Source organism: Plutella xylostella, chromosome Z (assembly GCF_932276165.1).
Source record: "Plutella xylostella chromosome Z, ilPluXylo3.1, whole genome shotgun sequence".
Classification (NCBI taxonomy): Eukaryota; Metazoa; Arthropoda; class Insecta; order Lepidoptera; family Plutellidae; genus Plutella; species Plutella xylostella.
This window is the reverse complement of record NC_064012.1, coordinates 1,745,010-1,771,254: the sequence shown is the minus strand read 5'-3', so window position 1 is coordinate 1,771,254 and position 26,245 is coordinate 1,745,010. Positions and strand designations below refer to the sequence as shown.

At 38.8% G+C, this 26,245-nt stretch overlaps 1 protein-coding gene across 7 annotated transcripts in view; it reads left to right on the top strand.

The window, feature by feature from the left end:
• LOC105382686 (protein phosphatase 1 regulatory subunit 12B) overlaps nucleotides 1-23,204 on the top strand; it is a 62,238-nt gene extending 39,034 nt beyond the window's left edge. For 4 of the 7 annotated variants that reach the window (XM_048632981.1, XM_048632977.1, XM_048632983.1 and 1 more), the window contains 7 exons: nucleotides 274-397; nucleotides 809-957; nucleotides 3,695-3,763; nucleotides 15,171-15,350; nucleotides 17,573-17,656; nucleotides 18,460-18,562; nucleotides 21,741-23,204. In XM_048632981.1, the coding sequence (XP_048488938.1) occupies nucleotides 274-397; nucleotides 809-957; nucleotides 3,695-3,763; nucleotides 15,171-15,350; nucleotides 17,573-17,656; nucleotides 18,460-18,558 (705 nt within the window). In that variant the 3' untranslated portion in view covers nucleotides 18,559-18,562; nucleotides 21,741-23,204. The remainder of the gene's footprint in view (nucleotides 1-273; nucleotides 398-808; nucleotides 958-3,694; nucleotides 3,764-15,170; nucleotides 15,351-17,572; nucleotides 17,657-18,459; nucleotides 18,563-21,740) is intronic. The other 3 variants (XM_048632978.1, XM_048632982.1, XM_048632979.1) reach the window with 2 other exon arrangements.
• Nucleotides 23,205-26,245: the final 3,041 nt, after the last annotated feature.

Sequence of the window (26,245 nt, the reverse complement as noted above, 5' to 3'; positions counted from 1 at the left end):
GGTGTAAATATTGACTTGGTACAAAAGTTTATTGCTACGTACCGTCACCATCTTTCTCCTCTTCACTCATACACTACAACCACTCAAACCTCACACACAACTCTGGCCGTATCTTCCTTCTCTTCATTCAAACACCACAACCATTCAAAACTTTGGCCTTTCTCTACCACGCGACATTCAAACACCACAACCACACACCTCTGGCCATTCTACCACCCATTACCAACCTCGCAATAACCCACCCCGCCCTAACCACCCAGCCTTGTCCCACAGTTCGAGCTAGAGGACGCGGAGCGAGCAAGCCGCAACGCCGACGCGACGGTCACGCTGCCGCTGCGGCGCCCGCTGTCGGCTTCCTCGGCCAATAGCACCTCGCCCGCCGCTGAGGATCGGGGTGGTTAGTACAGTTATATTATTATTATATGTATTGTCTGTGGGGTTAGTCCCTGCACCTGGCTCCACGAAGCTTTCATCACGCTGGTCCACTGTAGATTTGGTTCATGCACCTAGATGTGCAATCTCCAGATGTGATTTCTATATCTGTAAGAGGACGTAGTTCCCACGCGAGATCATATCGGTTACACTGCCAAGCCCCTTTGGTCAGTTTCGATGACGAGAGACGAGATGGACGAACGATCTAGTAGTCCCCGGAGAATCGCTGGATGCGGGCCGCAAGGTGGAAATCATTAGGAGAGGCCTATGTTCAGCAGTGGACATCCTATGGCTGAGATGATGATGATGAAATGGGAAAGTAATGATATGATTTGTTTATGCTGCAATTATTTAAAGAGTAAACTCTCCACCCAAGCAGGTGAAGAAGAAACGGAGCGCGAGAGCAGCGGCGAGAGCAAGTCGGGCAGCGCCTCGCCAGCCAGCAGCCAGGCGGCGCTGACCTCCATCCAGCGCCGGCGGCGACCCAAGCGGAGGTCCACGGGCGTTGGCCACGTCGACATGGAGGTAACTAGACTACGCGCGGCACGGGCAGCGGCAAACAGAGGTACCCTCACCCAATGTAGATAGCGTAGAGCACACAGGACCGCTATCATCATCAGCTTGAGCTTAGGCATCCCCCTAACCGCGTTCAGCTTTACTAACATAACCTAACATAGTGCAAGATGACGCCCCCACCTAGTGCTCCACCAAACAATATGCCGTGCCGAATTAAGACTGTCAGTCTGAATGAGAACTTGCAAAGAGAAGTTGTGGAAGTGAATGCGGAAGCAGTGACGGGCGAGCCGACTGGTCGCGTCTGGTTTCAGCGCCGGGGGGGTCCCACGGCGGCTGTGGAGCGGCTGCAGTGGGTGGGGGGCAGGCCGTCTCTTTGCTTGCCGGTCGTAGAGCCCCGAGAGGCGCCGCGGCGCCGGCTGCGCAGGCTGCGGCGTTCGTGACCGCCGACGCCGCACCACGTAAGTTATCAGCGGCTTACTGCCAGTTTCTATATCTCTATCTATCGATAACTGGTAGTTACTTTCATACGATTTTGACATAATCAAAGGTAACAATCTGTCAAAATAATATGAAAGAAACTATCAGTTATAGATAGATAGAGTTATAGAAACTGGCATTTAGTGTAGGGTTTCCATACCGATCGAGTTAAACCTAACGCAAATTTGTATGCCGCGGGCTAGTACAGCTACTTACGGTAAGTAGCTGTCGCTAGGTGGCGTCTCTCCCGCGCCATGCGAATTCACGTTTACTCGCGGCTTCTCGATCGGTGTGAAAATTCGCACTCAGGGCCCAGTATTGTATTGTTAGCATGCAATATTGTTGTTGGACAGCCTGGCTGGTTAGACGTTCCCTTGAAGCAATCAGGCACCTGTAATGATGGAAGGAAGAACAACAATTATAGATCAGCAGTTCTCCTCTCCAATCGAATACTTATTTTTCTCCATGTTCTTCTATTGGAAGAAGGTATAATTGTAAGATTACAGGTGAATGATTGCGGTGAGGGGCACCTTTAGGCGCACAGACATGGAGGGAGGCGTATGTGCGATGTACCGACAGCCAGGCTGTCAGGCCAGTTCATATTTAGACCTATGTGCCATATTGTAATGCCTTGAAAGCCTCACCTACACGCCACTTCTTCCAAATCACACTTGAGGGCCTACTGTCATCATCATCATCAGTCTATAGCAGTCTACTGCTGGACGTAGGCCTCTCAAAGCACGCCACTGGATGCGATCTATAGCTTTCCGCATCCAATCACGCTTTCAATCTGGCGTGAGTTATGGACTAGAGCTTTGGGGATTCGCTGGCGACCGGGACCGATTCATTCTGCAGATGCCAAGTACGTGATAAATATGGTTAATTAAAACTCAATTAAAATAATTTCAATATAAAGCTTTTTTATAAACATAGCGAATTAATATTTACTAACTACTCGAAAATTATTCATTGCGAATGCTATTATGTCAATAGTTAAATACTTGTTGATATAATTTTCAACATGATACATGGATACAGCGAGCAATTTTATTAATATAGAGAAAGACTTGGCATCCATTGTATTAAAGTTGATCTCTATAAATTTTAGAAATCATTAAGTAGATACTCCTTTGATTTTCCCACGTGCCATACTAACTATTACACGATTCCTACCCATAATTCACTGCCCATTAATATCAGGCAAGCCGTGCCAAGTGCACGCGATGGCTAATCCACTAATTTGACTAATTGAATACAACCGGATGTAGTCAGTCCACACACCGGAAACACCACCGTCGCTTGTGATGGCCGCGAGCTATTTGTATGAAAATTAAGTATGAAATTGTATTTGAATGAAGTTTTCATGTTGCAAGTTCTTTGAATAGTTGTCAATGAATCAAATCCCCATTTATACGTCTTGGGTTAAAAGGGAAAGAACACATTAAAACGGGTCCATCAGTTTCGGACAGACCTACACTCAACACATAACAACGTTATACAGTATAACACCACTGTTATTTTCAACGGCTAAAGTGTGTAGATTGAGAACATTAAAGCTTGCAAATATCAATTTATTGTTCAGATCTCATGCACAACTTCCTGCATGAGTCCAGGAATTTCTGATAGTTTTCTGGAATATCACCTTATTTTTAGGCATCTAATCTTTATTGTATTTATTTAAGGAAAATTTAATAACAAAATTCTACCAATTTAACCTGTGTTTGCCCTAGCACAAATTATAGCGCCTGCGAATAATGAAACCATATTGAAAAGATGGACGGAATCAATGAAAAAGACAGACGGGTTCAAACTTCCTAATCCCACGCATGAAATATAGCTCGTTTTTATATTGTTTCTTTATTCACGGGCAATAATACCTTCCACAACTATGTCTTATCAAAATGCCGCCTTCATTTAATCAAATTTAACCAATTAATTCTACCAATCTTCCAGCACAATGTATAAGCCGTTTCACTAAAGGGACAAATCTATAATCGTCCGTGCAATAACGCCACCATTATTGATTTGTTTCTTTATTGCTGCTGCTTATATCAATGTTATGATTGCCAACTGTGTTTTTTATATCTATAAATGTCATAATTTCTTTAAATTTTATTTTACTTGTCCAACCAACAATCCAACTATTTTGTTTCTTTCAGTACAATCTACCCATTATTGATGTCAATAAATGTGTTTTTATCTTTGTATGTTTGTACGTAGGTGTACTATGTTTCTGATATTGTATTTAATTATTTGTTGTTCCTTGTAGGATATCTCGAACGAGAAAGGCGCGGGGGGCGAGGGAGAAAACCAGGAGAATGAAACGGAACCGGCCAAGGTAGGCAATCTAACTATTCGTTCTTACTACAGTCGAGTCGTCGAAATATAATAGGCCCTTTTGGACAGCTACACAAATTAGCTATTTACTCTTGATTTACTTGATGAAATACATAAAAAGACACAAACTCTGGCGTATTATTTAACGGCCGAAAGAAAAAAGAACTTTTAAAGCACCAACAGTTACTTATTGTTTAGATTTTTTATGATTTAGATTTGACACCAGCTGTCATCCCATACATTTTGGGGCTGTCCAAACGGGCATACGACTGTCTTATTACTTTCCTACTGATGTGAATCTTCTATGATCGACTGGATGGCGAAGTAGCTTATGGCTATTATATATTAACACTGACGTCTAAGGCGAGGGTTCGAAACTCGGCTGGGACTGTCTTATTTCGGGTCATGCAGGTTGCGTCTGAAGGCATAGAAATATTAATAGGAAGGCACTCTAACATGTGTGTGTTATTACCTAATAATAACACTAATTAATGATGCCGACAATATTCATGACAGGAATAAGTTCATCCATTTCCATACACATCTTCATCCTCATCCGAATATTACACAGTAAATCAGGGATTCAATGTATTCATATTTAATAAGCTTAATTTAAAGACAAACCCAATAAGGATTGAGCGGCTATTAAATATTAGATGGCTATCGTAAATATTCACATGACTACGTGTGGGCTCGTTTGTAGACAATAATGCGACTGATTCCATCTTGTCAAGATCAGATTAGCCCTATTTAGTAGCAAGCCATTATATCACATAAAAATAACATTCAGAATTAGATTTCCTTGTAAAATATTGTATTACAAGACCAACTCGCGAAAGCGTGCTGCAAAAAATATATTCATGAACTCATTTATTTATACAACCGTGTCAAAATAAACTGACCTGACGAACACTGAGACTAGTGTGCGGGCGCGAAACGTAAATTTAAAATGACAGGGTCTCAATACCGCCGTGCTATTATTGTGCTCGCGATTGGATATTGCCGCTTGCTGTCTATATTAAACAAAACTGGGGTTAGTAGGGCACCGCTAGTGTATTCTCAACTACACAATTATACACAGTACAATATTATATTGTTCTTTTTAGCGTTTCGTTAACAAACACTAGATCTGAACTAGGATTTGTGACCGATGTTGAAAGGATTAGCCAGTTAGGTCAGTTGGTAAGTAGCTGACTGTCCAGGTACAGTTCATAAGTCACTAAAGTCAAGGGTACTCTTACTTTAATTTAATAACATATTTATCATGTTACTCGTACAGTTTGGTATATTTTAAGTGAGACTCATTGATATCAAAGTTTTATTTTGATCTTAGTTAGGTCTTGTGTGCAAAATCATAATTTAAATACCTACCAAGTTTCTCCGCATGTGGATAATCCTTCTTGATACACTCATTCTTATTTTTGGCAGATTTTGTTCATGGTCACAATCACAGTACAATGACCTAATGTCTTCGGGAAGTTTACAGATAAAACACCACTATCTTTTTGAAAACAAATCCATGACATAAAAACAACTCTATGAATATAATTATTTTTGAATACTTTTGCGAAATATCTAATGCTTTTACGCGGCTGACTGTACTATACTGTTGACGTAATGATGATACATTGGTTGTATAACAAACGAAGGGTGCATTCTAATTTTAAATACAATTTTCTCTTAATTATTATAATTCATTTGTCGCCAGCCAGTGGTTAAGCAAAAACTAGAGCGAACGTTACGAAATTAAACTGTCTTGTTTCACTCGGCCTTGGTTTAGATTCAGAGAAAGTCTTTAGTTTGAATTATGATAAAGATAAAAAGAAATAAAGCATCTTTCCTGCCTTACTACAGATCATACATAAGGGCACCGGGTGGCGTAGAAATGGTTTTAACACAGATATATTATTTGTTCTCGTGTCTTGGTCGGATAATAGCAATATACACGCTCTCTATTCGGTCTAAATACAACACTGATGAACTACCCAACAAGGGAATACGAGTACAGTATAACAAGCCGTGTGCGTATGTTTAATAGATAAAACAAAGTCTAGGACTTTCATTATCTAGGATTATAAAATAGGTAACTGTTAATTTAAGTTAGGAGAAAATACTATGTGACAACAGCCGTGAAACATTAACATAAATAAAGCATAGGTATATTTATTTAACATTGAGTTCATAAGTAAAAACAAAATAGCAGAATTAAAACTGAACTGAGGTTTTAAAAATGAGATATTTATTGAATGTAATATTACTGAACTAATACACTCACGGGCAATGAAAAGGTTCCACTTAGAAAAGCACAGGAACAGGGTAGCTAAATGACGTCTTCTGCAATATTGAAGTACATCAGGATATTACCAACCAATACGGAAATAATTTGTTCAAATTTTAAATTACATTTTTGAAAAAAAAATGGGTTTGATTGGTGTCGTATTTTGTGAGTGGAACTTTTTCATTGCCCGTGAGTGTATTATTTATCGTTAAAGATATAATAATAAATCACAGATTCTAATCACTGAAAAGTTATAATGTTTTGACCAACAATTAACTAACTCTAATATCCCATTCATCATCACTAATATACTAAGTACCGGGCCATTACTCTACCAGCAGTTTACAGTGATGATTTAGAATTCAATGCCGTATTCATTTCATACGAAACTCTAGAATAAATGAGTATGCTTGATGCATTTCACAAACATACATGTTATATAGAGGAAAGTTACTAGCCAACTTTCAGATTATTCACTATACTTCAGCCATTACTCATTATAAATTACGCCATATACCACCAAACGTGTATTTTTTTAACTGTGCTGAATACTGTCACCTTTGGTCTTCCTCTTCATCTTCGCTTTCGTTTAGGGCGGAAAAAATACTGAATTGAACTACCTGTCACCCCAACAAAAAGTATACCTGTGCTCACTAAACGCACATTAGTTGAGCGAATTCGGCGAACCACACAAACGTCATATTCGCCGGCCACCTGTCCCCCGGCCGTGCCAAGAACTGGCTGATTGATTTATATCTTACACACTCTTTACTACAAGCTCCAACCTCTGCCAGCCGGGAGGTTTTTCAACCTACACTGTTTGACATGCGCCTATTGTGAAAAAATATGAAGCTGCCAGCTAGCAATATGATTTATATGTTCACGTTTCTAAAATGATTGTTGTCGTTGTACTCAATCATTTCATATATGATTCGTGATTTAGGTTTTGGAATTATTATTTCGTTACAAAAAAATCTCGAACTGAAATATTTAAGCATTGTAAAGTAGGCAGTCGGTCTTCATACTTTACAGTGGTATCAGACTTGAAACAAAAGCGAAAAATATATTACGATCGTGATCCTGACTTACGATTACACCTCAGAGTGTGCATCAAAGAGTTATAAATAAATAATACTCACTAAAGAACGCTCTCAAACGTCTCTAACAAATAAATAAAAACCTGCGCAGATATTCTGTAGACCAACATTTGACATAGACCTCGTTTTATTTCAAATTTATAACGCGTTTTCTACAGAAAATGGTCTTTGTGATGACAGGTCTCATCTATTATTATATTTTCCCGTCGTCCCGACATGTTTGGAGATGGTTTATGTTTTCTCGGCGACACTGGCAACACTGATGGACGAATAAAATACAATTAACGAACTGTGTAGACGTGACTTTGACAAGTAATTACCTGACTGCTGGAGTAAACATGTCATATACACATACATATCCTGATGTGCCTCAGGGACGCAGGGAGCATATGCTCCATCTGGCTCTATATTAGGATTATTTTTATAGATATTACTGATTTTAAAGCATCCAGTAACTTTTTTTATTAATAAGGGGTTATTCTAAATGTCATGGTCATTCATGACATTGTGAAATGTATCTCAAAAGGGATTCAGGTACATACTCCAATAAGTACAGTAGCGAGTGTAGAGTTTTTTACAGTCCAAGTTAAGAAATCCATGGACTACTCTTCAGATATTACCTAAATAACAGGAAACAGCAAAAATCCACTATAAAAGTGTTTAGTGCATGATTGATATGTTTGAATTGTGCCATATAGGGTCAATTCAGACGTACCACAACCACACCACAGAACACGCGGTGTGGTCGGGCGTATATTTTGTATTGACAATGAATAATCCAATTCACACGTGCCACATTTTGCCGTTGTCGTCGGCGGCGGCACCGCGGCAACCTGTTCTCCGTATTAACTGCATACGACCACGTGGGTACCACATCGCAAAGACAGCGACAACACAACCACATCGACATTTTGTCGCTGCCACAACGCAACTGCAAAAAGCCGCTGTCACACAATTCACACGTAACCACAACTTGACCACATTTTGTCGCTGCGACGTGGTGTGGTTGTGGTACGTGTGAATTGACGCATAGAGTCAAGAAGCAAATAATCTTGTTTTCTATATAGGCACATTAGGATTACAACTTCCGCGTAACCTCTTTCATACAGAAGAATATTATCAAGTGAATCCGATGGCCAGAAATAGGTACGTTCTGGGTTAATAGACGGAGTGTAAACAAACTGTGGCGATGCTCTATATCGCCTGTGTAATGGCATTATATTTCATGTGGTAACATTTATTTTTATTGGGATTCTATTTTTGAATTTCTAATCGACACGCCGGATTAAAAAAATATATATATTTTTGATTAATTAAATATTTCACTTGTTTTAATGTGTAACTCTTGTCAAGTTATGTTTTATTGATGTGTGGCAATATTATATCGCCATTAACTGTATTTAAACTCATCAAACGAGTTTATGATAATGATTGTGATGCGAAGCCTGCTCAGAATTTTGCTTACAATATGAATGAGAGCATAATTAAGCATTGTCAGTCGTAACTTGCTAAACAGTAAACTTTTTAATTTATATAAAGTCTTGTAGTACATCGAGTACCAAAATAAAACCGCAGTGATATCGTTAATTTAAATTAAACCAGAATTTCTAATTATAAACTTCCTTTGTGTTGCTGTTCAGGGGCTGAATAATTGTATTATGTCTCGCTTTTTACGCCTATGTATATTGTATGTGTATTATGTATACTATTGTATACTATAACTACTATCATGAAACTTTTGACATATCTATAATGTATGCAGAAAACGATTTTGATGAAAACGTAATCTTTTTTCGTTTTCGTAAATGGAAAAACCCGTACCCGTTTAGTAACTACAGTGCACTAATTACAAGTTTCCTATGCGTTTTTTTAGCTATTGTAGTAACTAGTAAGTATTAATGTTCTCAGCATGTCTAAATACATTGTCTATTATTCATGTTCTGCTGATTGAAAGCTGTTTTTTCTTCGGCTAGTACGATTGTTTGAGTATGTTTTGTCCCTATTGAACATTTAGAAATCTGGATGAAACATGATCGTAATTACAATTCAATCGCCGTGAGATGTGAACTGGTTGACATTGTTTAGTTAAATATCTATAATTCTAATGTTTTTTTCCGATATTACTGTTTGCTAATGCTCTAGCTACTAAGATTGCATGCCATTGCAAAATATCGTGTCATAATTTGGTCTGTATACTATTTAAAAGAACTCCGAAATATTGTAGGCGTGACAATATCTTTTTGCTGAATGTACCTACATACTGCATTAATTCTCTCTCCTCATTCCCTTTGTCCTCTTTTCCGCAATAATACATACCCTAGTGACTACAAAGTTCCACGAAAACATTCGCAGCTTAAAAAGCTCGAGGCTACAAAAACAAATGCGTATTTCCGAGCATCACTTAACAGTGTGGATGTAAATAGGCGACGGGGGTCGTGAGTGACGGCGGCTATTTGTGGCCGCACGAGCCAAGGTCACTCCGCCACAGGTGAAAATGTACACGACTCCTGTTTTCTCCCGTGTTGCCATTTTGAAAAAAAAAATGTTGTAATATAACAGCCCGAAGGAAAGTTAACCTTGTTAAAAGAACATCGGGTTCAGCATAAAAATATAAGAATGAAGTCGGGTTAACCCCAAACTTTCATACTAGAGGGTCCTATTGAGATTTAATTCGTTTGGGAAATAGCCTGTTTAGTATCGGTACATTTTGAAACAGCACCTAAGGGCCCATCTTCTTTCTTCTTCTTCATTCCCGCTACTCCTCCACCCAGCGTCAGTAGTAAATTGCAATTCGAACAAGTGAACTCCCAAGTTTTATTCCGATTGTTTTGAAACATGTACACTCAACGTCCCTTATTTATATGAAGTCTTGCAGTATTACAAGTGTACCAAAATAAAAGGACAATGAAAACATTAAATTAAACCAGCATTTCTAATTTTAAACTTTCTTTGTGTTGTGAGACCCAGCTTAATTTTTCAGTGGAAATGCTTTAAAATTTATACTATAACCCCGTTTCGGCTTGTTTCCGTTTTTGCAAGTACATACTGAAGCAAAACCACTGCATATATCTACCAGAGGTTTTGTTTTCTAAATATTTATTTCGCAATATGAAACATAGCTACGGCAGAAGTGAATTTGAATAGTTTTCTATTTCTAACTTAGACATAACAAGAATACTACACTCGCGAGCAACCAAATCGACTCAAGCCTTGACGGCGCAAACATACATTAATACAAGTAAAATTATGAATAGAAATAATAAAAATGATATGTCATTTAAAAGCTTAAGATGTCAGCTTTAATTTGATATCATTATTATTGAAATCCATTCATCATTTTTGAAATAAATGATGTCTGAACGCAATTGTAGGAAAAACGGGAATTTAGGAAAAAAGGGTATGGGTATCGTATTATACAAATTAAACAAAAAATGTTAAGATAAAAATTTATTTATTTAAATCAATACTTTGTATTGCCCCCTCTTGCCCTAATTACAGCCTGCAGCCTGTTTCTCATAGACCTTATCAACTTTTTGACAGTTTCCTGAGGAATGCCGTCCCACTCCTCTAATAAAGCTGTCTTCAGCTCGTCCACGCTTGCAGGGACTGGATTCCTGGCCCGAACTCTTCTTTTGAGCTCGTCCCATAAGTGTTCGATGGGATTCAGGTCAGGACTGAGCGCAGGCCAGTCCATCGTGCGCAATTCCTTCTCTCTCAGAAACTGCCGACTGACTCGTGCCGTGTGGCAGCGGGCATTGTCGTGCATTAGCACGAAGTCTTCACCGACAAATTCTGCATAGGGCACAACATGACCGAGTAGAATGTCGGTGATGTACCGATCAGCTGTTAACCCGCCTCCTCGGCCGCCTCCAGGCACGAAAACAAGTGCGGTTTTTCCCTCTAGAGAAATACCAGCCCACATCATGCAGGAACCGCCGCCATATGCTACTGTTTCAGCGAAACAACATTGGGCAAATCGTTCCCCCGGACGCCGGTAGACCCGGCCTCTCCTGTCACTGCCATGCAGACACACTCTGCACTCATCAGTAAACAGGACCGACCGCCATTGCGCAATGCTCCAATCGAGATGCTCTCGAGCAAACTGAAGACGCGCTTGTCGGTGGCCTGCAGTCAATTTGGGGCCTGATGCAGGTCTTTTTGGTGTCAAGTTGGCTTCCTTCAAGCGTCTTCTCACTGTCCACTCGCTGACAGCCACTTGTCGTACACGTCTCAGTTCTTGCTGCACATCAACGCCCGTAAGGTGTCGATTGCGCAGCGAGGTTGAGACAATGAAGCGGTCGTCTCTCTCTGAAGTGCAGCGGTGGCGGCCCGTTCTTGGTCTTCGATTGAAGGCACCAGTCTCTTGGAACCGTCTGTATACTCGGGATACAGCAGACTGGCTCAAGTGGAGCTGGGCAGCGACTGCTCGCTGACTTAACCCTTGTTGCAGCAAGGCAACAACTTGAGCAGCTTCTTCTGGTGTGGTATCCATGGGTTTGCGAAAACAAGGAATACAATGCAACGAGATGTGTACCGGTCAACTTGCAACAAGCGACTGATAAGGTACACCGGATGTGGAAAGGTTTTATAGCGGGATCAGGTAGCGCAAGGCGTGGATTCCTAATGAGGTAATTAACACTGACGGGCAATTAAAATGCGTCATTAAATCTGCGCTTAGTTTTTTTTTATGGTATTGATCTTAATTGAAAGCCTAATTCTTCAGCTTTCGAATGACATATCACTTTTATATTTACCATTTATCGTTTTAGGAAAATCAATGTATATGTGCGCCGTGAAGGCTTGAGTCGATTTGGTTGCTCGCGAGTGTAGTTGCACAATCGGACAGCGTCACCACTTCCTTACTTGGTGCGCCTGCCATCTGCCGGCGGAGTCAAGGCTTCCACTTGTCCGCGGCGGTCAAATGTGTCACGGTCCATTCATCGGACTTATACAGGGTGGAAATTTATCAGTGATGCTCCCGATAGATATGTTTCCGATTTCTGAAACGTTATAGTGAAAGTTGCTCAGTATGTCGGGTACATTGTCCTGGCTAATGGATTTTAAAAGTATGACAGGTTCTGCGTTTTTATGATAGATGTCAAAATTGAAAAGAATACATATAATTTATATTTTTATAGCCTGATATGTACTGACACACTTCTAAGATATTCATATATTGTATTGAGCATACAGTCCCATTTCCTAACAGAAACAGGTATGAATCACACATTTAAGTGGTTTTGACATGTTTATAACCATTACTCAGTTTTGATTGACGTCAACATGTCCAAAATAGTTTCAGGGAAAAGGGTTGCGGAAAAAGTGTTGTGTCGCTCCTTTGAAGAGGCCGCGAGTAAATATTGTTGACTTTCTCAGCTTTCATAACTAATAGCGTACGATACGGTACATGGCTTCGAGCGGAGCCACGGAATCACACATGGCCCGCGGCCGCTGACGTCACCGCACAATATTGTAACGCTTTCAGTGTGCACGCCCCGGCTAATTTTAACACATTTACTTTTCAACTATAGATAGGTGATACGAACGCAGATTGACGGAAATGTTCGCGTGATCGTATGCATACAAATAGAGTTAGGATAATTGGATTCACGTGTTACCGTAAATACGTAGCAGCCTGAAATGTAGTTTTTATAATCTGATGGTTTATGAACTTCCGTCCGCCGCGGGCTAGTCGGGGAAATTTACGAGTCGCTGTTCATCACCGAGGTTATATTTAACCGTCGTTTTTATCTACCGCCCGCTCGAGTTCACTGAAACTTTCTGATTTCTCGGATTTCGTAAAGGCACGAAAATAACGTCTTTTGTAAGATTCGCTTTCACAACGTGTCCCGAATGTTCACCTATCGTGCATTCCAGCGGCTCCAGCGAAGTGGGTCGCCGCCACACTCCACTTGTAAATAGAACGTTTCACGACAACAGTATGCGGGAACAAATGCGGGGTCGAGATATCCCTTTATTATGGACGTGTTGCAGCGCGCAGAAATGCCGAGCGGACACTCGACAGCGCTCGTATACTGTAAAAGCACTGGTGCAAGCGCTCTATATGATTGCCTTGTTTACGAATATGATTATTTATTATGAACTGCTAGAATCGGGCTATTTTACCGAAGCTTCGATAGCCTCTCGCTGCTCGAACACCTATTTCTTCGCATCGTTCCTCACTCCAGCGGTATACCTGGTGGTCCAGGTGGTGGCTTCAGGTGCGGTCACGTGCGCGGTGCGTCACGGAGTCTGCGGCCGCGGTGTGGGCGGCGAGTTCGCGCGCGCAAATAAACCCCGCGCCGCGCCAGTGTGTTGTGGACGCGCGCGCCGCCGGTCGCCATGAGTCGCAAAGACCGGAGTTACTCCTCGCGGCCACGGAGCCTCACCTCGCACTATGGCTCCTCGTCCCTCGGATCGATACTCCCAGCCTCACAATATGGCAACCCGTACTCCACGCCGTATTCCAACTCATACAGCCCGAGTTATAACAGAAACTACAACCCGTACAGCTCGGGCTTCGGCCGCTCGACGTCGAGCCTCGGCGGCATCTACGGAGGCACCAGCTCCGGCTACGGAGGCGTGTACCTCGGTTCATTGAACCTCATGACGCCGCAGAACTCCAACATCCTAAAAAAGCTGGATAAACGGCTGGTGGCCAGCCAGAAGAACTTTAAGCCGAAAGAAGTGCCTCCAGCGAAGGTTAAAGAAGCGGCGGCAGTGGAAGAAGCGGGGCCTCCGCCCGTGCGGCCCGAGCGGCGCAAGCACAAGGCTCTGAACAAGGAGAAGTCCCGCTCGCTGACGTCGCTCCACAGCGAGGCGGGCCTCAGCGCGCGCACGCTCAGCCTCAACTCGCTCGCCTCCGACGGATATTGTGTACGTTTGCGATCGTTCCTTGTTTTCATGAGACGTGTGTGTGGTCTGGATGCGGGTGATCGTTATTTGTTTTTGATTTGAATGTGTCATTTGGTAAGATCTTGAAAAGGTTTCTCGCTTTAGGAGTTGATAGTTGTGATGTGTCGTTTTTGTCGTTGAGTGAAAGGTGTAAAAGGGTCAGAAACTTTAGTAAAGATGCATTTACCGTGCCGTAGAGATGATATTTTCTAATTAGGAAAATAGTTGTTTGGGCACACTGTTGACATAAGCTAAACACACACAGATATTGAGTAGGCATCCTCCAAATTTTGGCATAAACTCAACGCTTTCCAGGCGGATTGGAGGCTAATAAACATATCATTTCTTTTCCTGTAAAATACGCAGATAGGAAGTGTTTTTATAGGTTCACCGCTGAAATAAATAGAGTAAATTTTAAGAACAATTTTGATTTGATGGTATACTATATGCCGTGACATCACGTATCTACTTGTACTTGTATTGTAATTTCTGACCCAGCCGGGGATCTTACCCGTAACCCCCGGCACACCAGTCAAGCGTCAATAACCATAACGCCATCCGGTCGTCGTAAATAATATTGAAAGACCCAATATTACAATGCGCTACTATATTATACTTGAACATCGCATGTCCATCTGTTAAGCTTTCATTAGGTGACTTGAAACTAAACTTGCGATGTTTGTTTAGGTTGAAATGGTTCCATAAATTTTCAAGTCATTGTCACATACTTTTTCGGAAAATTTGCATAAATGCATGCTCTAGTTTTAAAAGAAAAAACTTTTTGCGATGTTGTATGAATTGTATTGACTGTCAAACTATACTTACCGATATTTTAAGCTCCAATTTCGCCGCCAATAGACGGGTTGATCGTAAAAAGGGATTGGTTCATCAATCATCTCCATATGAAATTCTTGACAGATGTGTCAAAAGTCAACCAATAAACCCGAGGCGATATTGGCACTAACTGCCTGTTTCTATAACTCTATCTATCTATAACTGGTAGTTAATTTCATACGATTTTGACAGATTGTAACTTTTCATTATGTCAAAATCGTATGAAAGTAACCAGTTATGGATAGATAAAGTTATAGAAACCGGCAGTAAAAGTATTAAAACTATCCTATCTTCCGTTTCCACAGTCGGGCAGCGAGCGCACGGCCTCCGAAGCCGGCTCGGCAGCCGGGGCGGCGGACCCTCGCGACTACAAGGCGTTGTACACGGCGGCGGCGGCGGAGGTGCGTCGCGTGCGCGCGCTGCTCGCCACGTCCGAGCAGCAGCTGAGGGACGCGAGGGCCACTATCACTAGGCTTACGCAACTGGTATGTAGCACTACAGTAAACAAGTATACCCACCTATATCATCATCATCAAGCGAGCGCAATGGCTCCGGGCCTAGCCCTGGTATGTATTACTACACTAACCGCATATAGCCACCTACATCATCATCATCATCATAATCAAGCGAGCGCACTGGCTCCAAGCCTGGCCCCGGGACGTCGGACCTACAAGGCGTTGTACACGGCGGCGGCGGCGGAGGTGCGTCGCGTGCGCGCGCTGCTCGCCACTTCGGAGCAGCAGCTGAGGGACGCGAGGGCCACTATTACTAGGCTTACGCAACTGGTAAGTGTTACTAAACTTACCAAGTATACTCACCTACATCATCATCATCAAGCGAGCGCACTGCCTTCGACGGATGCAACAGCTTCGTGATGCGAGGGCCACTATTACTAGGCTTACACAACTGGTAAATACACTACATCCAATACATACTTACAGAATGAAGAAGTTGACAAAATACCTAGACCTGGCCCTGTAGCACAGGGAGCTATTAAGACGTTACAATGGTTCTCCGTTGTGTTGGCTCTTGGCTGCACGATGTGAGTGAACGTGATGCAAAACTTATGTCACAAATGCGCCCTGTGCTACTAGCCTTGGTCATATAAATTAAGACACTACAACTTATGTTTGCTTTATTTGTGAAGCGATTATCTCAAGAGCTATGCGTCTTACCGTTCCTGAAGGGCTAGCACGGGGCGCAATTAAGACGTAACAAAAGTTCTCCGTCGTGCTCGCTCTTCAGGCTGCGCTTTTGTCACGTCTTAATTAAGCCCCGTGCTAGCCCTTCATGACCTGAAGGGCTAGACTTACTATACTTTAAATACAGCTTTAAGTTGTTAAGGTAAGCGTTCCACCTTTCGAACGGACCTAACGGACGCATCGTATTCAGTATCCTTTTATAGAAATTGAGACAAGTGCGTCCACTTCATCGGCATTTCCGACGCCGTTTCTCCATACATTTGCTTAACCGATATGTGGACGCTTAACTTTAGTCGTCTAGCAGGTTGGTGACAAACACAACCAATAACAAAAACGTGGCTCAACTTTTTCACCAATTTTGCCAACTATTTTATGAGATGCAGTGCTCGCGTCTAATGATATAGTGCCGCACAATTTATTATAGTGAAATGCATGTTCATTTATTACACTGGACATAAAATAATATTTAAAATCGCATTTAAAATGTTGGTGTAAGGGACAAAACGTTGTGCCAATTTTTTTTTTATGACTAGGGTTTGTCATGATATTGAAAGGATTACCAAGCCAGTTTGTACCGGACGGATAATATGTGAAATCTCTGCAACCAGGCTAAGGCCCTGTTTCACAATGTCTGGTTAGTGGCTAAAATACATGCTGTCACTGTCAAAAAAATAATAACAGAGAGGGACAGCATGTATTTTATCTTACAGGTAGGCACTACTGCAGGTTTTATTCTGTATTAACTTTTTATAAAAAAAAAAACTAAACCAAATAGCAAGCGAATGTTCCATTCTTATCTAATAAAGTGAAAACTATTGAAGCTGAATATTTAAATATGAATAAAATATAATCATATTAAAAAAACTTCAGAAGATTCAAAAGTTGAAGTACAAAAAATGATGTTCTGCGCAATTGGCATTAACAAAATGAGCAATTTATGGAACCGCCCACCATCGCCTAATTACTAGATGTTGCCAGCAGGGTCAGTGCTAACACCACAGTCACGGCGTAAAAATAGTTCCAATACCACCAAGTACAGTCAACGAAAAAGAAACATAGCCACCCCCAGCCAAAGACTTTCATATTTTGATCTACTGATGAGTGATTGAAAGCCAAAACAATAGTAAATATTCTTCAACTGGTTTATTTTGAATCTATGATTTTCATAACCAAACTACTTGCGCGGGGGGTGTATTATCTATTTTGTTGCCTATACATACACAGAATGGTTGGACGAAGCTTACGTTTTATCAATGCTCTAGTCAATCCTATCCTAATAAAGGCTAGACTTGATAGGTTTTGAGGTATTTGATCAGACTGGTTGCAAAGCTTTTCCAAGGATATGGATGGACTATGCGCCATATGCAAGCGATTCATTGCTCGCGATATTTTAGCGATTTTTACTTTTTTGTGTCTGCCCTTGCGAAGTAACCTTCCCTATTTACACAACCACTGTAGTATCAATAATTATACCCGAATTAACTGGACTATTGTGTTGTTTTCAGAATCAAAACTCGTTATCTGAAATCGAGAAGCGAGAAAAGCGCGCCATGGAGCGCAAACTCTCGGAAATGGAAGAAGAATTAAAGGTACGTTCGATTTCACACCTTATTCCCATCATTCAAAGATACACTTTAATTCACACCATGTGAGGTGAGACTGGGAAGAGCGGTTAACCGTGTTAGTTCCTGATACTTTATAGATTAAAAACACAAGGAATATAAATAGCTACGCGAATAATAGATTGTTCGGTCTCACCTCACTTTCACAGAATAATTTGTCACTTGTTCGGTTTTATTTGACTCAAGTTTATTGTATGAAGTTTTTCCATACTGTAAAATCGAACTAGACTGTGAGACAGATCTTATATGAGATCGCCCGACACAACTCACAACATATTTTACACACCCTATTTATATCAATTAATTTATAGCATAGATCTATTTTGAGAACAAATGAGATCTTTTAGATAATTTTGTACATTATATTATTATTAGCTTCTTCTCTCTTCCTTTTTTATTATTTGGTCTTGATGCTTTTTGTTTGTTATGCATAGTTGCGAAGTTATTTTATCGATTTGTAAGATTTTTATTCAAAATGTGTAAAACACATTGATCGAATTAAACTAATTTATCTGAACTAACTACTAAAAATATTCATTATCCGACCGACAAAACGCATCAATTACCATAATAATGTAATATTTCTTAATAAATTGGCTTTAAATATGGTGGCACCAGTGGCACGGAACAAATTCATGAAAAAATTTAATTTATTAAACTTAATAATGTTTCATTCGCTTACAAATTCATTCAGAACCTTCCTTACCACTAGCGCCATCTAGTATGAAAAATCTAGCCGCCAACACTGACCATTGTAACTTGTATTGTAGCAATTGCAAAAGCTCAAAGCCGAGAACGAAAGGTTGCGCGCCGAGAATCGCGCCCTCACGCGGGTGGTCAGCAAACTGACCACCTCGGCCGCCAAGTGAATAGGTAAACAAGATGGCGGTGTGCCACGAGGCGTTGAGTGTTGTGACGTCACAGGACACGGTTGTGCAGAGCTGAGGGTGGCAACTTTTATGCGTCTCGTACAGGAATTCCAGCATTGTTATAGACTTTTCAATTCACGTTTGTGATCGAAAACGTAGAAAAGTTGACTAGCTCACAAAAATCACTGCCGAATCCATGCATGATTTGTACCTTATTCCTTTATGGTTAGCTGTTTGGAATTACTATTGAAACATATACCACGTTTTATGAATTTGAGCCATTCATGTCTATAATAATATAATAGACGGCAAAATTATTAAGTACCTACATCATTCAATATTTCACCTTCTTACACATTTAATTTGTTTTTGCAATACAACCTGACCAACTGACCAACAGTTCTCAGGTATGATACTTTTAGAGAATTTGCCTATATTATAGGAAACTTATACACACCAGTTACGCAATCATTTATTAGATCTGCTCATTAAATAAATGCATAAATATTTATTGTGGTTTGATTAATAAACGTTACATTCTCAGCTCTTAATAAATATTGACGAGGTATTTCGTGTAGATGCAACGAATAAATAATAATTCCTTATTGCGAAAATAATTATATGCTTATTAATAAGTAAGTTATCAAGAGTGGACTTACATACGTGTAGTAAAGTAGTTGTAGTTTCATAATCATAATTAACATTATCATTTGCGACCGAAAATTGAAATCAGTGCCAACAGATATTTTTTAGGCAATGACATTATTCAGTTTGTTTATTATGTACATATGTGGTAAATATCACCAGCTGTGTTTGCAGTGGTGGTATCTGTGTAATATCGAATAGTTATCGAATGTTCGTTGCATCTCGACAATTTAGTTTAAATGTCGCGATTAAACGTTTACCAATCTCTGGATGTACCTACCTCATGATCATTAAAGCACTCGCAAAATCATCTTCATTATTTTACATACGCGTTAATCTTCAGAGATGCATTCAATTAAACAAAATAATATTTATCAATTAGAAATCATTTAGATTTGATCAAATAATTATGATAGATCCTTTCAAGTTGTCAGTTTGCAGTCGCATCTTATCTATTAACTAACTATACAATAGTAAAATGCAGATTAAAATTATGCTATTATTTTCACTCGAGCAAAAACCCACTTATGGCCTACGCACACTGTGACGGCATGGCAAGGGATTATAATTTGTAATTATCATTGAAATGGATCTATATTGAATGCATGTTTGAAGATGTACGATTTATGTATAGACGTACCACTGTTGTAGTAGTAAATGTGTAGTAAATCCTGTGACGTTATGCACTTGGCCGGTCGTGTACGAGGCGGCAGCGGATTGGACAAACAATGCAACATTATGTATAATGTAGATAAAGGTGACTTCACATTTTACAAACGGAACGTATTTAAAAAAAATTAGTTCAAAAAGTTTTTTATATATTTTATACGATGAAGCATTCAAGTTTGATGTAAGAAGTCATTCTGCAGTGGCAAAATTAATATGAAGCTCTAGAATTTTCGATTTAAGCAGCTGCTTATGGTTTAATGCCATATTCGAGCGCAGAACTAGAAGTTTTGTTCTAAAAAATAAAATAAAATAGTTATTATACACAATAATATACATGTGTACAAAGTTTCAGAATTCGACCATGGTAACACTTTTATTTGTAGACAACAAGGTAGATTTTAAAACATATCTTAAACATTATGCCAACGATACAAGTAGTAGTGAAAGAATCGTGATTATTCATACAATCATAAAGAAATTAAATAAATAAACTGTCCAGTCCGTTGTAAGCAAATCTTGATTAACAGAGTGGCGTGAGGCATGACTCTAACTGCGTTACATCTGTGTTAGGTCACCTTAATTCTAGATCTCTTTAGGATCCCTGTTATGTAAACTCCCGTTGAAATAAAGTACATGTGTAGAAGAAAATAGAAGACCTGTTTAGATGGGTACGCACACACCCTTATCAGTAATATTATAGTTTGCATAAACGAAAACGAAAATTTCAAAGTTTATGCAATATATGGCAACCTGTAATAGGCCTTGTCGTTACTTTTATACAATTTTGATCGATATTTACTTTTTATGAGTCAAAATTGTATGAACTGATAAGGCAAATTGAAAGTGCTGACATCTGTCGGTACAATTGTTAAGATGTCTTGTTTACCGTGAAGTGGCATTACTTATACGTGCTTTAGTTAATTTTACAATACTATCTATAATGTCTGCTGTATATTCTGTAGGTTGTTTTATTGATCCAGTTACTGTGTGGTGCATGACTGTATACGTCCTATTTTCAGAGTTTTGAAGCTGTTTTATAGTTATTAAAACACGGGTTTTCCATTTGATAATATTACGTTTATTTTCTATACTAATTCATAATATTCTCTGTTTCTATATGACACAGACTGAACATATTTTAAGTTGTACTTTGGGGGTAAAACCGAATGTATTACGTAGACTTTGTTTTCTACCGTTTCATTAAGACATACAGGACGTTTGACTTCCAGTGTATCTACTTTACACACATCACACTTTACACTGTTCAATAGCATTAAAAATAAAACATTATTGATCATGATTGTCATCTAGATATGAGGCTCATATCTGTATTTCATATATACACATATTTTAGCAACTGACTTGCTAAGTACTCTGATACATAAACTATGTCTGTGTTCCGTGCTTAGTCATATTTCAGAAGGCCAAAATATCATAATGTTTATATTTATACACTCATTAACTGTTTCTAACACTGGTGAGAGTGAATGTTTGCGTTTTAATGTCCAACTGCAACATGCATTTGACTGCAATCGTTCACAAAGTGTGATTTTTGTTGTAAAATCTGTATATTATCATGATTACTGAAGCCATTTCTTACCATTTGCACTAAATATATGTCCCAGTAAAGTGGCTTACTTACTTTAATCACGATATAATCTTTTTGAAATCTCAACTCTTTACAATGACACCTGCTTATGTACCTTATACAAATAGGTATCAGTTATTAATTCAATTACACCATTCGAGAGCATTTATTGAGAATTAACTGCCGCGATCATTTGAAACACACTCACTTCACTTCGCGAACGCATACGGGGGAGATACGAGTTTTGTATTTTTTATGATGGTTTATTTTCATATTTCAGTATCAGCAAGTGTTGCAAGCTGAGAACCAGCGGCTCAAGGACGAGAACGGAGCGCTAATAAGGGTCATCAGCAAGTTATCTAAGTAAAATATTGTTCGTTATTTAAAATATTGTTTCCTATACATTTTATGAGTATGTTAAGATTAACCCCCGCCTAGAATATGCAACGTCCAGTCCTAATTATGCTGAATCAGTTATAAGTAATTGTTTTTTCAAGTTTTTCCGTTTACCAAAATTATATGGTTTGGTTATATTTAAGTAAATTACGACCTCTTTGCGACCTTAAGTAACAAAACTACTTACTGCCGGTTTCTATAACCTATCTATCTATAACTGGTAGTTATTTTCATACGATTTTGACAGATTGTTACTTTTGATTATGTCAAAATCGTATGAAAGTAACTACCAGTTATGGATAGATAGAGATATAGAAACTGGCAGTTAATCTAGGCCATTCATCTAGAAGAGAAATTCTGCTCCAGATGGTTTCAATAAGATTTTGACACGCATTTTTTTCTATACATCGTGTTGTATTATTAGTATTTTATAAGAGTATTTAGATAAAACAAGTTTATAATTATGTCAAGTAAATGTAAAAAATAAAGTCATCTTAAGTATATTTCTAAGTCGACCACATTATTTGGTCACTTTACATTCACTGTAATTATGATGTGATTTTGTAGACGTTTCAAATTAGCGAATCGTTTTAGTGAAGTGGACAATAATATTCAATTTTGTAAGTACATTATAAAACTCTACCAATGACACCCAATGAGGAAGGTCCACGATACTACGAAACATATTTATATTGAGAGGAAGATTATTAAATTGTTTGTTCTTATAGGAGATTCATAATCTTGTGATGACGAATGGCGTTTACTAACCTATATTTTAGAAGTATTGTATTATATTTATTTCCCCGCGCCAGTAGGCCGAACCTGTGCAGAAAGAAGAAACACTTTTATAAATAATGCATGCATTTGTTTTTGTATCTGCCAAATATGATGTATAATGAATGTTTGTGAATCGTATTTAAATATTTGTTGTTTCTCAAGCTGTCCTTTGTGCTGAAAACTATGTATTCCTAAAGGAAATAATTGTAAAGTAGGTTAGTTAATTAAAAAAACCTTTTTTTTGAGGGACAAACATATTATTTTAATGTCTTGTAGTTATATCTCTCGAATTACTAATATATATTTATATAAATATAGATTAAGCTTTATCATCATTAATTGGAGATGTGATATGTTGGTTTGTATTACTTTTCTTGTTGCGTAGGAGTGTCCGCCACGCCGCTGTCGCCGCAAGTGTCGGACCGGGCCCGTGCGCGGGCAATATGACAACGTTTGTAAACATACTTATCTAGTTTTATAGTAGGTTTATAACTGTCCTGACTTTATCCATGAATTTAATTTATTTCCAGTCTTTATTATTATGAGTTAAAATAAATTCTTCTTTAATTTACACCTGTTTATTTAATTTTATTTACTTTCCCGCCTTATTAGTTTTTTTTATTTTTCAAGTTAGACTTCTTGCTCATTTTTTAAATGATTCTAAGATACATTTTGTAAAAAATATTTAATATTAGAATGAGTAGCTTCTCATATAGTGTGTACCATACACATAGATATAATTATGTACTGTTTATATATGTATTTCGGGTAAATTGGACCCATTTATCGCAGAGTAAGGTTCTGAATACTACTGCATTTTTTCAAAAATGACTTGACGTGACAATATAAATTATTGATATTGCAAAATATCAATCTTTTTTAAATTTTTGCTACGATTTGATATAAAAGGTACTTTACAGTAAGCACCAGTAGGTAGTTAGGTGTTAAGAGATGGCTTACGGTTTTACAAACCATGAAAAAGAGATTGTAGCAAGCACAATTTAAACATTCGGAATCAACTTACATTTATCAGTCACAATTATTAAAAACGACACGAACATGCGGTGGCCAAACTCCCTTCGATTGGGATGCTTGTCTACCAGAGATGAGGTGACATTCTATCGAGTTTGTCGGGCACCGCTCACTCACTGAGAAACAAACGGCCGCTGGCTGCCGCCAACCGTCGCTGCTCTGAAAGCATAACGAGAGAAACTGCAAGAGGCATTGCCATACTTAGGAGGAACCAACACGAAGTATCATTGACGAAGAAAACTTTAAGTACTTGTCTGTTTCTCGCCCGTCACAATACACGCGAGATAAGCTGTATCTGTCTTATCCACAAAACATGTATCTAAATTATTTTAGAAAAAGTAAGATTAGATAGATAATCAATGGTTAAGTTAAGTTTTTATTATAGATATAGCAATTTAAATGTTTTTAAAGAATGAGTGAAAATGACGGTTGTATAGGTATGAGTAACAAAAGAAGATAGGTAATCGTATTTTTGAATTATAAGTATCAGTGTTTACAAGGTGTTTACCGACAAGCTTACTTGACTTCGCCATAAATATATACTTAATAGATTCTTTATGTGTTGTCAGTGTAAAATGTCGAAAGATTATATTCAAACGTAGAGACGTCCCTTTAGGACCATCCTTCTTTTTACTATGTGTGTATGTACGGTAGAAAAACTAAAATTTTGAAATATTATGAGGTATGAAAAACATTTCAGATAGACTTTTATCTTTTTGCAACATTCAAATCATCTACGTGTATATTGGTTTTAGAATTATATTTACTACTAATTATTATATCAAAAAATATTTTAATTATTTATATGAACGATAATGTTGTTTCCTGCATAATGTATGTTTATTACATTAGAGACTATACTTACATATACTACATAGCTACTAATATTGTGAAATAGATCACTTTTGATGTCTACTCTTTACATACCTACTCATAAATCAATAATATTTATAAATGTTGCCAGGTAGATCATATTATACCCCTCTATATTAGTCAATATACCCCCAGTATTAGGCCTAAAATGTACAATAAAGGCATATCACATAACAAAATGTCAAACATTGATTTGCACGAAGGAACTCTAAACTAAGTCAGTAAATGACATGTTTTCATAGTACTTATACTTGCAAAAGATGCAGAAAAATGTATAAGGTAGACAATAGTTTAAAGTTCCTTGGTGCAACTCGACCAAAGTTTATAATACTTACTTAAAAAACTGTTGCATTGAAAGTTAAATTAAATTTTATCACTCCTTACTCCTATCTGTTGTTCGAATTATTTCCCTTTACTGTATTTAAATTAAATACTATTGTTATTTTGACGTAATGTCTTGTCAATTTTATGAAATAAAAGTAACCGTTGAATGTCTAAATTTTGTTATTATTTAAAGCCGCGTACACACCGGGCCAACGAACGCCAACGAACGTTTTTCGTTGACCTTCGTTGCTGCAATCTGCCCTGTATTATGTATGAATAATATCCATCGTTGGGATCACCGTTGGCGTTCGTTGGGCGTTCGTTGGCCCGGTGTGTACGCGGCTTCAGAGCCTTTATCACCCCTTCCTTTTTAAAATTACCCCCTTATTCATAGAAAAGTTATAGGACGTTTAAGCTATTGAACTGATTGAATGCGAATATTCTTATCGAGCAAAAATTCTATGTCAATCGTTGCGCTAATGATTTTACTTTGCAATGAATGGATCGTTGAGGAGTACCACAAATAAAATGATAATAAAGTTTCATAATTTTATTCTCATTGTTACACTGTTCACAGCCGATCACAGAATCATAACATAACCCGTTAGAAAACTTAACAATAACTAGGTAATTAGGGTACCTGCACATAAACTGTATAAATAATGTAGTTTAGAATGTAAGTACATAATATGTTGTCTCCAAAAACAGTAGAAGTCATATAATACAACCTGCGCTGAGTTGTGAACCTTTTCCATATCGTGATCGGTACACACATAACAATATTATAATTTATACATTCTTATATCTCTCATAGTATAGTATAGATCTAAGAAGGGCACAGAAATGTCAACGAACAATTTTATTGAGTATGCAAGTCTAGTACTATCGAGTGTGATACCTTCGTCTTGTTTTCCTTTATACAATGAGTACAAACTTATTTTAATACATTTACGTCAATCCATGAAAACTAAACACAAGCCATATAGGAAACTGTAGTTCTTGAAGGCTATTATAATCAAATAAGTATGTATGTATAAGCATGAAAATGGCGACTACAACTTAAACTGCAGTAGGGAGAAGAGTAGACAGATTTACGATTAGAGTAAGATAGAGCGAGATAGTATGAGAGCGGTGGTAGCTCAGTCGGGTAAGGCCCGGGTCTCCTATTACGCGCCGTAGATCGCGTCCAGCGTCACGCCGTAGGCCGCGTCACGATGCTCACTACGTCTACGCGCCAACGTCGGCGTGTGAGGGAGACCGCATCAGTACATTTCTATAGTGAGCATCGTGACGCGGCCTACGGCGTGACGCTGGACGCGACCTGCGGCGTAAATAGGAGACCCGGGCCTAAGCGCCCGCTTGTCACGCCAGAGATGCGGGTTC